Raw genomic sequence first — 12,671 nt, forward strand, 5'->3', positions numbered from 1 at the left:
AAGTATCTCAGCACTGTAGAAGCACAGAAGCAAAGGCACACCGCATGAAAGGGATTGAGGGGCAGCAAAATCAGTGCTGCAGGGGCGACTCTCCCAAAATGCAGCACACACACATAACATGCAGAGCACATCAACATTGACAACAACGTGGTACAAACGGCAACACGCCCAAAACAGAACAGGGGACACAACTGGGGCCACTTGTCTGTGGAAACTGGCCAATCACATTTGGCATAGCAGGGAAATGTGAGTTGATAATGTACAAGTACAAACACACATCTGTGATGTTGTCCAAATGTCCACTGTCCCGCATCAAATAGGCAGCTCCTCCCAAACAGCCACAATGTACATTGTCATGCAGTCTGTATGTAAACATGTGCAATGCGTCAACACACATGTGAACACATTGGTAAACTGCATCTCCCCTTCACATTGCAGGGGGAAAAGTAACACCTCCTGCTGAGCAGACGGAACCTCTCTTCGACACCGACACCCTCCAAGAGTTCATCAACAGCTACGTCAACTCACCTCCAGGAGCAGGGCAGCCCAGCTGCATCGATGAGACCCCACCCCCTGCACAGACCACACAGCATGCAGCACCCACCACCACGGCTGCCTCCCAGGACCCCCACGAACAACACATGGCCTTCCAATGTCATGTGTTGGGGTGCCAGGAGAAGATGGCTGAACAGGTGCGGTGGGGTTTGACCGCATGGCAGCCAAACTAGATGCCATACATGGGTGTTTAAGTCCCATCAGGGACCACTCACAGTCCCTAACGGACACCTACAGTCCGCTCCATGCTCTCCAACGATCCATGGCTGACATCGCTGGAGTCCTGACTCGGAGACAAGAACAACTGTCTAGTCAGAGTGTCTCCAGCTTTGTTACGCAGGAGTTGGGACACATGCGGAGGATCATGGAGAACATGAAGCGGACGCAGGCGGAAAGAGCGGCTGCCACGGCTGCACACCAGCGAGAGGTAGCTGGGTTCCTCAATGCCTTGAAGACCCTCCTCATGACATTGCTGCCACAAGGCCTGGCGCAGTTGAATGCTGCTGCTACCACTCCATCCACATCTCCGCCCCCTGAAGTATCAGTGCCACACAGTGCAGCAGACATTCCACCTCCAGCCCCTGAGGTGTCACTGCCACACAGTGCTGGGAACAGAACACCACCACCCACATGTGAGGCACATGAAACAGCAGAGGACGAAGATGCGGAAGAATCTGCCTTGGTAGTAAGAAGGAAGCGGTAGCATTCATCTCCGCCATATGGCCGGTTCCTGCTTGGTTCTGCCCTCTGCATCATCACCTTCCACTGTCCCCCGATACATTCTGCGACACTCACCTTGGACCTCGACATGGACTGCCATATGCTGTCTTGTTACCAATGACACAGCAATCAGACTGCGTACTGGACTCTTCCTCTTCTGATGAACTTGTCATTCCCTAAAGGACTCTGGCTGGCCCTGCACGCGCCAATAATGTAAAGTGGGGTTTGCATGGCCCTGTACTGCTCCAGCTACAACATTCCACTGAATGTGCATTAAACATTCATTTTCACACAGATGTGTCATGTCTATGATCATTCAAGTGTGGAAGTATGGATGGATGTAGGGTCAGTGAGTCCCCTTATGTCCATGTTGCTCATGTTGTGGGACTTGAGTCACAGGGTGCGACATTGCCGATTGGTAGTGCCGAGACTACAACAGAGACACACGCATTAGTTACTTCCTTGTCCAGGCAAGGACGGAACCACGCCCAGTGCCCCGGGGTCATTGTTCACACCCCTATGCTGGACTGGCATACGCCAGGCCAGCCCACTCCGCTCACGCTACATGTCCCAGGTCTTCCCTGTAGTGATCTGCTGATCACAAGTCTAGTTGACAGCATGCCACAGCCACTCCCTCACGGCTAGTTCACACCCATCCACCACACGCGTCACAGGACATGTGACCATGCCAATAAGAAGGGCCGGGTGCATGTCCTGGACGCCATTTCCACTCTCTATCTGGGTGTATACGTGTGGTTATTATTAATGCATGAGGGCCTAGGGCACTACCACATCACATTCCACACTGCCGGAGGTGATATTATGGCGTCTGCACCACGGGACTCAATCATATAGGGCTCATGACTTGCATTGCACAGACTTGGTGGCACAGAATACACTGTGGCCGGCACGGGCTACCGCCACGGGACGGTGACTTTCAGTGCACTGAGGTAGGGGCACCTTAAGTGCTGAGCGGGTGTGCAGCCTGCGATGATGCGCCGTCCTGGTGGTCCGGACTGGTAAGGATTTGTGTGTGCCCTGCTGGACCACAGTGTAGGCCTGAGCCAGCGGCCTGCGCGTGCCGACCGCCACATGGCGTGGCCTCGCGGTTCACAGAGTTACTGGCATCTATAGGGCTGAGCGGGTGTGCAGCCTGCGATGATGCCGTGTGCACTGATATGTTCTCTGCCATTGCGAAATCAAGACCCAGAATCACTTGTGTGACCTTGTGGCCCGCGTGCGGGACTGCCAAGGTTGCGGGACCCATGCTTGGAGCTTTCAATGGCACGTGGTGGGCCCTCTTGGACACACGCCTGTGGCGGAAGGTGAGCAGTGAGGCCTGTGTGCGCAGGGGCGGGCAATCACTGCTGGGCGGCGGGAGGGGCTGGGGTGCAGCAGCCTGTGTGCGCAGGAGCGGGCAAGCGATGATGGCGTGCGCAATTATGTTAACTCGGCCATTCATGAATCTGGACTCTGTTTCAGGTAAGGGACCTGGTGGACTGCAGGTCCTGTGGGTGGTGGCGGTGGGTGTTGTGGCCCTCTTGGGTGTCTGAGCTGCATGATCAGTAGCTCCATGGCATCTGTTGTTCTTCAGGTGTGGCTGTGGGCTGGGCTCCCTTTCATGGTGCAGGTTGTCGTCCGACTTTACACCAGGTCAGAGCAAGTGTTAAATCCCTGCTGCTAACACGCCTTATCGCCTGATTTGTGCTCTTATTGCCAATCTGGTCGTTGAGAATGTTGAGGAGTGGTGTCGCTGCTTTTAGCACGGGAACGCCTACTCTGCATCTCATTAGCGTTAGTTGCCGGTGTCATCTGTGGCGATGTTTTTTGCGGCTATCGCAGGAAAAATTGCGATATCGGCGGTTAGCACCGGTTTGTGAATGGGGCGATAACTTTATCGCCACTTTGGCTGCGATAAAGTACAGATAACTCGGTGATAAGTCCTTGAGAATAGGCCCCTCAGTGTGGTAAGGAGTCCGAGTTATTGAATGAGCTCCAGACTAAGGCATACAAGGCCGTCTTCAATCTCCCTAAGGCCGCATCCCCCGCACAGTTACGGTTAGAATTTGGCCTCCAGAACCAGAAATTCCGAAGCATGAACTCCTTCGCGAAGTTGTGTCACAAATTTCGATCATCAGAGCCCTGCTCATTGAACAATATATGCTGGGAAGAGATCAAACCCCAAATCGACCAAGAAACACCCAATACATGGGGAGCTCACATGAGGAAATCTTTGGCGCAATTAGATATTCAACCAGCATGGGACAGCATGGTAGATAAGCCAAAATTTAACAAGACTAGCAATGATTCTGCAAAAGAGAAATCTCTCTTGGAACATAAAAAAACTTTGTCTAAAAGACGTCATGCGTGGACAGTGATAAATTCCTATACACGCACAAAGCCTCAACCTTACCTAGCAGTCCATTTCTGCATCCAGATAAAAAAGAGCTTCATTTATTACCATTTAGGAATTCATGACTCGAAAGATCTACTGCCATCATGGAAAAGCAATCAACAAACTGCGAACTGTCGATTAGGTGGTTACTTTAACTAAACAATAACTCACTTGTTGTATGTATGTCCCGCAGTTAAAGATCTAAGGAAATCCTTTTTTAAATCCATTTTTAATGAGTTAAACATTCGTACATGCAGACAAGCCATGATTAACTGGATGGAGGGTCCCTCAATCATTTTGACTTGCCGGGCACAAAGTATTTTACACAATTAAGGAAACTCCTCCGGCAAGAACACTCTGAACACAAGAGCGTTAGCTAAAAGAACAATTTCTGGAAAGTTCTTTTTTTAAAAGAGTTTTAGAATAACTGCCCCTGCATTTTACATTGGCATATAATCAAGGGTCCCAAATTTACACCCAGCTCCTGAAGTAGGATTAACATCAAACATTTTGTTCACAAGGTCCTTAAATAAAGATTGATAGATACATGAATCATCACAGGCAGTTTGCACTTTACAGGCTCTACTCTTCTAGGCACTTTAACTACACAGCCTGACTAGTCGCAACAGTCTTTAATCAACCCTGCCGTTTGAGTTTCAGCAAACAGTGACCGTTGTGGTTCCTGTTTACGAATCCTTATACTATTTGCACTTAGAAAGACATATGCTATCAGGCACAGCATTTCGCACTTAAGCCTTAGCTTTATATATGCATTGTTCATTTTTAGGTCGAGCGTAGACAGCGCTTGCGCTGTCGCTTAGCGAATGACCTGTTGTGTATGCTTTAGGAGTTGAACTCCTCCCATTGCTGCCAGATGTTTTTTTATTTGGCTTGGTTACTGTCCTTCACAAAAACGTGTTTGCCAATGGGTAATCCTCCCTTTATGTCCCTCCTTTTAGTTTGTTTCGGCCGGATGCAGCACTGCCTAAGTACTATATTGATACGCCTTATGTGTTGATGTCGTCGTCTGAGTAATTCTTTTCTTGTATATTTCAGCGGCAAGCCGCCTGAGCTGGGATAATGGCGGGCGTACTTTTCTTTTGTTCATTGTTTTCACGATAGCGTGCACATGCGCTAAATATGTAAAGTGGTGGCCGCGCTTTTGTTTTCAACGTTTGAAAGATTTATTTAATGCTTTTTAACAACACTGCATACCGCGCTTTGACTTTGATTGTATCGGACGCGCTCTGTGTCCTCCGATACTGCTGCGTGCCTGCGTCCCCAGCACCACATGACACCCCCTGACCCCGCCCCTACTAATCAAACACAGTAGTGCCACCGGTTACAAACGCCTTAGCGTCGGAAGCGGCAAAGTCACTGGCACTGGAATCACGTAAATGCCCTTTGAATGCAGCATGTGCTTGCGAAGAAGCATTTCTTCAGCTTCTTTACGATTGTTAATTTCAACCGCTGCTTGCATTTATTGTCCTTTCCTAGCGTTGGGCTTCGTTTGATAGGAGTCAAGCATGTTTTGGGCGTCTTTCCAAAGCTATTCCCGCATGCTTTGGATTCGATGCCTGGCGGAGACACAAACAAAAACACACACAGACAGGTTCTCACAAATAATTTCTGTTTCAAAGTAATTCAAATTAATAGCTGTGTTGTATTATATGCGTGAAATGTGCACATTTGATTGCACTGGTGAAAGGGGAAATTCCTTAACTTGCAACATTGTTCTTTCACTTTTGATGTGAACATTGTCAGGTTAATGACTTCATTTAAAAGGGCGTTGTGTCTCCTGGAGGTGGGGTGATTACAGTGTGGAGGGAGTGAAGTTTGAGGTGAAAGGGCCACCCATGCTGGAAACGGTTTATATTTATACGCTTCCGCACTCCTGTGACCTTTTCGCATTCAGAGGCATTAATTCACAGTTATTAAAGTGTGAATATTATTCTCCACCGTGTCACGGGCAGCTGCTCATATTGATGTGGAGACATGCGCATCCTTCTTCCACTGAAGGAAGAGACTACATTTTAGTCAAACAAGCCCAAGTCCTCTCTTGCATATTCTTGTAGTGTTAGGCGTTACATCTCAAATAACAAAGCCTAACACTTTCATTAGCAGCTTTCTTTTGGATTGCAGCAGATGTACTATGGACTTTGGGGGCTGGATTCCAAGCCCGGCTTCAGCACTGGAGGTCGTGTCATTCTCAACAAATCACTCAACCTCCTACACATTTCATTTCTCTGCCTTCACTGCGCTCTCCAGCCTCTTTCCATTTTTCGGCAGCAGGCAGTGGGAAGGTCCAAACCTTGCAGGCTGGGGCTGCTACTGCTCATTTAATCATGCAGATGTCATTTGGCAGCTTGCGTGATAAAGTGCAGGAGCCCTCAAGAGAAAATAAACACGCTTCTGCAATGCAATCGGTCTCGCATTTGAGAGAGTTTGAGCTACTGACATTGTAAATAACAATGCTTTTCATTTATGCGTTTCAAAAACGTGTAGTAATAAAAGGCATTGTCATTTACAATACCAATATGTCAAAGTTTTAAAAATGTGAGACCTATTACATTGCAAATGCTTGTTATATACTGTCAGTATTTTTTTATAACCCGTATATCGTTTGTTATTACCCTACGAATATTAATGTTATGGTCCAGTGGCATCCAGGGAGTTCTTATTGTGATATTTGTATTTTGCGTAACTTGTAATGATTTTAAGTAATCACACAATAAACATTGACTTGGATTGTGTTGTGAATGCAGCAAATCCATAATTATGAGGAACATACAGCTGATGCAGAACCGCATAATTACAGTGGCCCTGCTCATCACCCAGAGTGCAAATGAACGGACCAGGTGGTCAAGTCAAATCCCTACATTTCCATTCTCTCCCACTCCAAGTGATTCCCTTGTCAACAATAAATGCCTAAGCTGTACCCAGGTGGAGATAAGGCCCTGCTATATATAAACTCCATTAGTGGACCAGTATACCTCCCTATTTGGAGATTGTCCCTGAAAAAGAGAATATGCAGATTTTTACGTGTGCATGCCACGAGAATTACAGGGAATTTTGCCCTAAGAAATTCTTACAGGTTTGACCTGCCAAAATGTATTAAGAGAAAACTGTAGGAATGAGGAGGTTAGCCTGCAAACTTCTATCTAAGATGGAGTTACCACACATATCACTATTTAACCAGGCCATGTATAGGCCTACAACTAAGAGTTATTTATTGAATCTTTACTTTCAAATTCAGGATGAGCAGTGTGCTGTGAGGGTAGGGTGAGACAACTGTCTCCCAGTGTAGTATGCATGAGAGTACGATGAGAGGAATGCTATCCGAGTGCAGGATGGGTGATGTCCCTGTAGTGGTGAAAGGTGAGCAGTGTACATCTGCTGGAAAACGAGAAGGGGGTGCTAGAGTGAGGGATGGGGTAGAATGGTCTACCACAAAGCAACACACACACACATTCACTGCTTAAACCCTGTAGCAGTTCTCACTGCTGAGTTCCCAGGGGCAGATTTACAACTAAATAACGCAGCATGGTGCAGCAAGTCATTTTGCTGCGCCGTGCTGCGTTAGTTTGGAAAGCACAGAGATGCTACATATTTACAAGAATATGTTGCATCTCTGTGGTTCCCCTACGCTGGCACACAAACTGCAGCCATGCGCCGGCACCCTTGCACCATGGTGCAAGGATGCCTGCATTGTGGGCTGATTGTTTTTGTGCAGAAAGGGACACCTTCCTGCACAAAAACAATCACCAGAGGCTTTTTCCTCTTTCAATGCGTGCTGTAGAATGCAGCACGCATTGAAAGAGGAACAGGCATTGGCATAGCCAATAGGTCTCGCCTTTGGGACCTTATAAGTGTTTAGCCAGGCAACAGTTAATGTTATTGCACCAAGGATATTGTGTTGGATAAGTAAACACTTATAAAGGTCCCAAAGGCAAGACCTATTGGCTATGCCAATGCTTTTTTTTTAAGCTTTCAGCCATGCTGCACAGCATGTGGGCTGTTATATAACACGGCTAAAACATTGATAAAGCCAATAGATCTCGCATAGTTGAGACCTATAGGCTTTGTCAATGCTTGGAATCTAGTATATAGAGCTAGATAAGGCATTTTCAGAGCCAGCAAATAATCTGTGATAAGAGTTACTTCACTTCACCCAGTTCAGGGTGCAGGTGATCAGATCCCGCAGGGAGACGGCACTGGAACATCCCGTCAGTAAGCGCGCCGCCCTGCTCTCGCACATGTACCCTGTGTGCGAGCACTGGCGCGATTTGCACTGCATTCTCTTGTCCAGGGCTCCCAATCATTGGCATAGGTGTTTCCCATCTCGATGGGTTGAAGGACCCTCATCCTTCTGAAGTGTTGGCCTCATAACACGGTCATTTAACAGCGCACAAAAGCGGCATGCAGCTCAAAAGTGCTCATTATCATTGAAGAGGTCCATACCACCCCTGGATGTGGACCCGGATGCAATATGAAAAATAACACATAAAAAAGCAATATCTCATGGGAGGCGTATCATCGTGTTGCTGTGGGAGACATGGGGGAGAAACATTGAGCAATACATTTTTCAAGCCTATTGCCTCCGTTAGACGCTCTGTTTAATGCAATGAATAGGAGCCAGGGCTGCGAGGCAAGCACCCCAGAGCCCTGTCCTTATAACTCTGAGCTCTTATTGGCGCTGCTGCGTTAATGGAATATGGGAGCACTATAAGGGCTTGCTATCCAGCCAGGGATCTGAGGGGGTGTGGGAGCGACGGTCTGCTAGATGCTCTTAAACTAAACAAGGGGGGGGGGGGGGGCTCTCCCGCACAAACAACATACAATAATACATTGCGTTTTTGAAGCACACCAAGTTTTTAAACCTTGGCTGTTACCGCGATATGCTAATAAAACAATAAATATTGCAACTGAATATGATAAACAATAAAACTAAACATACTAACTCCAAAATATATTCATAAAATAATTTCCCTACACAGCAAAAAAGTTCAGGGGACTGTAATAACAAGCAGGGACAAGTGAAACAAGAAGGGTTAGAGGGAGCTAGCGAAAGTAAAGAGGGACAGAGGAGGCTCACAGAAATTAAGCGACAACAGATTGGGGTCAGAGAAAGCAAACAAGGACTTTACTTTTAGTATGAGGAAGTGAAGCACACCTGACCGCAGGCTGGAACTGAGGCGAAGTAAAGACGCATGGCAGCGAGACGCGCTCTGTGGTGGGGGAGGGGTGCCTCGAGGAAAGCCAGATGTCAGAGTGAAGCCAAAAGAAGTGAGGAGCAAGTAAAGAAATGCATAGGTACAGAGGGCACACAGTGAGAGAGGCTAATGTAAAGAAATACATAGGTGCATAGAGGGTATATAGTGACAGGGACTGAAGTAAAGAAATAAAAAGGCTCATAGAGGGCACACAGTGACGGACTGAAGTAAAGAAATACATAGGTACATAGTGACAGGGACTGAAGTAAAGAAATACATAGGTACATAGAGGGAACAAAGGCTAACCGGGACCGTTCAGCTGCTGATTGCCATATTCAAATATTAAACATATACATGAGGGGACACGATTGCCCAGACAGTATTGATGAATGTCAAAATGATAAAATAGTAAAACAGTACTATCACATACCGCATCATTTGCCTCTCTTTGTGCATAAAGTTAGACAACATGCAACATATTTTGGACTTTCGTTGTGTATGACTACAACGTCCCTGTACATGTAACAAACGCGTATATAATGATTATAACACTGCACAGTCACCAACCTGTGTTATAGATGGACAGGTGCATCTTCTCGTATTGTGCTTGCTACTGCTCGTTATAAATGTAGAGGTAGAAGCGAGACTAGAATCTGCATCCATCTACAAATACAGAAACTCCTAGAATGGCACGTGTAACAACAAGCATTGCAAAGCCAATAAATGAGGCTTTAGAGTGGTAAACACTAGAATATACAACTGAGGAAAGCCAGATGGCAGAGTGAAGCCAAAAGAAGTGAGGAGCACAGTGGGGGCCAAGACATGCGCGAAAGTTAATTACCCACATGGCGGCTGCGCGCATGCACGCGCACGTGAACGCAAGCGCTAGGCTAGCCAAAGCAGCTTGTGGTAGCACTTTTTAAAGCCCCTAATAAATGTCTTGCAGCGCATGCGCTGGCTCTAGCAAGACCTAAAAAAACGAGGAGAAATGTTCACACGCATCTCCAGATTTACGATTTCTCCTTAATCTGGAGATGTGTCCACAGCAACACCCATGGAACGCCCCTTCCACGCACAGTGCTGCGTGTGAAGGGGCCATATTTACAAGGAGAGGAAAAGTCACGCAGGGTAGCCTTTTCTCTCCTTGTAAATATGGAGGAGCCCCCTGCACCACCAGTACGTCACGAAAAGTGACGTAGTGGTGGCGCAGGGGGCTTGTAAATTTGCCCCCCGGTATTTACTTGGTGTTGCGCTGCACTTACCATCTTAAAGTCGTTCATGTGGCCAGTGGATGCGACAGTTACTATACCAATATGGCCGCCAGGATAAACTGCGCCATATAGGTCCACTAAGCACTCCCATTCTAGAACTACAGATATGTAACTCAAACTAAATGACGGCCAGGTTGCCAGGCCCCTTTTGGGATCACGCACTGCGTACCTTGCTGATAGCGAATCGGTCACCGCAGGGGCAGGGGTAGAAGTAGGTCTCTGTCTCCTCGTCGTATTCGAAGTCTTCGATCTCCACTTCATCGTGAAAAACAGCCATTATTCGCCGACCAAAGACACTAAAAGCTCAAGAAAACCAGGAACCCGAGCTTTACCTGCTTCTAGATTGCGTGCGGCACCACGCGCCTACTGGACGAGTGGCGTCTGCCTGATCTGAAAATGGCGGTACCGTCGGATGCTGCCAGTGCACCAGGTCATAACATGTCAACAGCCAGAACATCGTTTTTCTTTAGACACAAAACCCATGAACAAACGTCAATCCAACGAGGTATTGTAGCCATGAAGGAAGATACACCAACAATTAATATAAACTGCCACAATATTAATATATTTGCGGAATCGTGTTGCAACTATAGATTATAAATACAACTCTGTAATACAGAATATTTATTGACTCCGCGTACAGTAGTTTAGCCAGGACACGCTTCGCATAACTCCTGTTAACCCCTGTATTCCTCCCCTCGTTGATATCCATCACGCTTTAGGATTTGGAGGCGGTGCTTATGTCTGGCAGCTCTTCGCTGCAGGAGGCACTTGGTCGGGCCGCTTCGCCCTCTGGTGGTTGACGCTGTTCTTCCGGCGGAAATGGTTGTTCGTCTGGCATTGTTATTATCTCCGTGGATTCCACAGTACCCAGGCGGTGGCGTTCCAGTTGTGTTTCGCGTCGTTGGTTGCGCTCTGATTCTCGATAGCGCCTGTGGGTATCCCGCAGCTCTTGGGGATCAAGGCGGTGTAGGTGTCTTTGCAACTGTTGCCGCCGCTCCTGCTGTATCTCCTGCTGCCAACGCAGCAGCTCCCCTTCCAGCTGAAGAAGTTGCTGATGGAAGCCGTCTAGCCTTAGGGAGAAGGCTTGGGTATCGAGCGCGGAAGCCGGCTCCGGCTCCCCATCTCCCTCCATACTATGTCCGCGGAGCTGGGCGAGGCCAGCCGGTGTCCAATATGACCCTCCGCGCACCCGCGTGTCATAATGCGAGAGAATGCTGGCCACTGGTTTAGGTTTTACTTCACTAAAAGCGCCAAGTGGTGGTGGGTTTAAAAAAAGATTATGTAAAATATATAGTATTTTTTTTTTAAAGCGTAGCAATCTATTATTCCTCCGTTCGTTTTTAATATTTGTAGGGACGAGTCGCACACCAAGTAAAGACAAAACAGCAGGTTTATTCCATCCAATGGGGAGAACAGGAACGTGTGTCCTCCGTAAGCAAGATCGCCACCAACGGTTCCCTAAACACTCCGTCGTAGAGCCCAAGAGATATCAGACCTATGACATCTACCTTGGCAACCAACAACAGATCATAACAACACCACGCATCATCCCTCTTAACAAACACTACAAGAATTAAAATAACATTTATTTTAAGCTGTAGTGTCCGTACATAAATAAGGTACAGTAGAAAGAACTATTCAAATTCCATCACATAATCGTAAGTAAATCACATAATAAATCCATGGTATTTGTTGATTATGGTCACTTGTCTACCCAACAGAGTAGATTTTCCCGCATTAGTAGGAATTTGTGCATCCTCGCCACAAGTAACATCACTTTAATGTTCACCATCATCAACTTGCACGTCCTCATCATGGGTAGTTTCACTTCTTAGCACAATACCTTCATCTCCATCAGTATTCTCTTCATTGGTTTGATTGGTCCCATTATTAAAAACTGGCACACTCTTTGATGCTTGGTCCACCTCGGTCCACTACCACTATGGAATTTCCACAGCCATAATCCTGTTTCCACCATAAAATCTTATTACGTTTGGCCATTCTATTCAAGTTACAAATCTTCCCATCACTCAATAATACTGGACATGGAGAAAGTTCTATCACTTGGAGAGGTTCTGAAAAACGATCACAGCCCTTCCTAGATCTAATTCCTAGCTTCTCTTACCCAGTCCCCTTCGGTCAACTTCACATCTTTCACACCATGTTTTTTATTATAATACTCATTCTTTTTGAGCTTTCAACAGGTTCCCTTTAACCACCGATTGTGACCACTTGCTTAGCAACTTCATATTCATCCATGCAGAATTATCTCTAATGAATGACTTTCTACCTCTAAGAATCCTAAATGGATTATACCCGTAACGGCAGGGGCGATACGGTAGGCCCAAATAGTTTGAGCTAATTCCTTTTCCCAAGCGCCTCCTGCATTTATAGCAGCTTGCACAGAGCCCATAACAACACAGTTAAAACATTCTACAGCTCTGTTTCCAGCAGGATGATAAACAGGAGTGTATTTTTTTTTAATAGCGTTCCTAGCCAAGAGTGATTTCCATT

At 46.8% G+C, this 12,671-nt stretch overlaps 1 protein-coding gene across 1 annotated transcript in view; it reads right to left on the reverse strand.

The window, feature by feature from the left end:
• The window catches only part of DPH3 (diphthamide biosynthesis 3), a 49,632-nt gene extending 38,846 nt beyond the window's left edge, over positions 1-10,786 (reverse strand). Inside the window, exon 1 of the mRNA XM_085622615.1 lies at positions 10,324-10,786. Coding sequence (XP_085478741.1) covers positions 10,324-10,431 — 108 coding nt within the window. The 5' untranslated portion in view covers positions 10,432-10,786. The remainder of the gene's footprint in view (positions 1-10,323) is intronic.
• Positions 10,787-12,671: the final 1,885 nt, after the last annotated feature.

This window comes from Triturus cristatus, chromosome 8, assembly GCF_964204655.1.
Source record: "Triturus cristatus chromosome 8, aTriCri1.1, whole genome shotgun sequence".
NCBI classification, from domain to species: domain Eukaryota; kingdom Metazoa; phylum Chordata; class Amphibia; order Caudata; family Salamandridae; genus Triturus; species Triturus cristatus.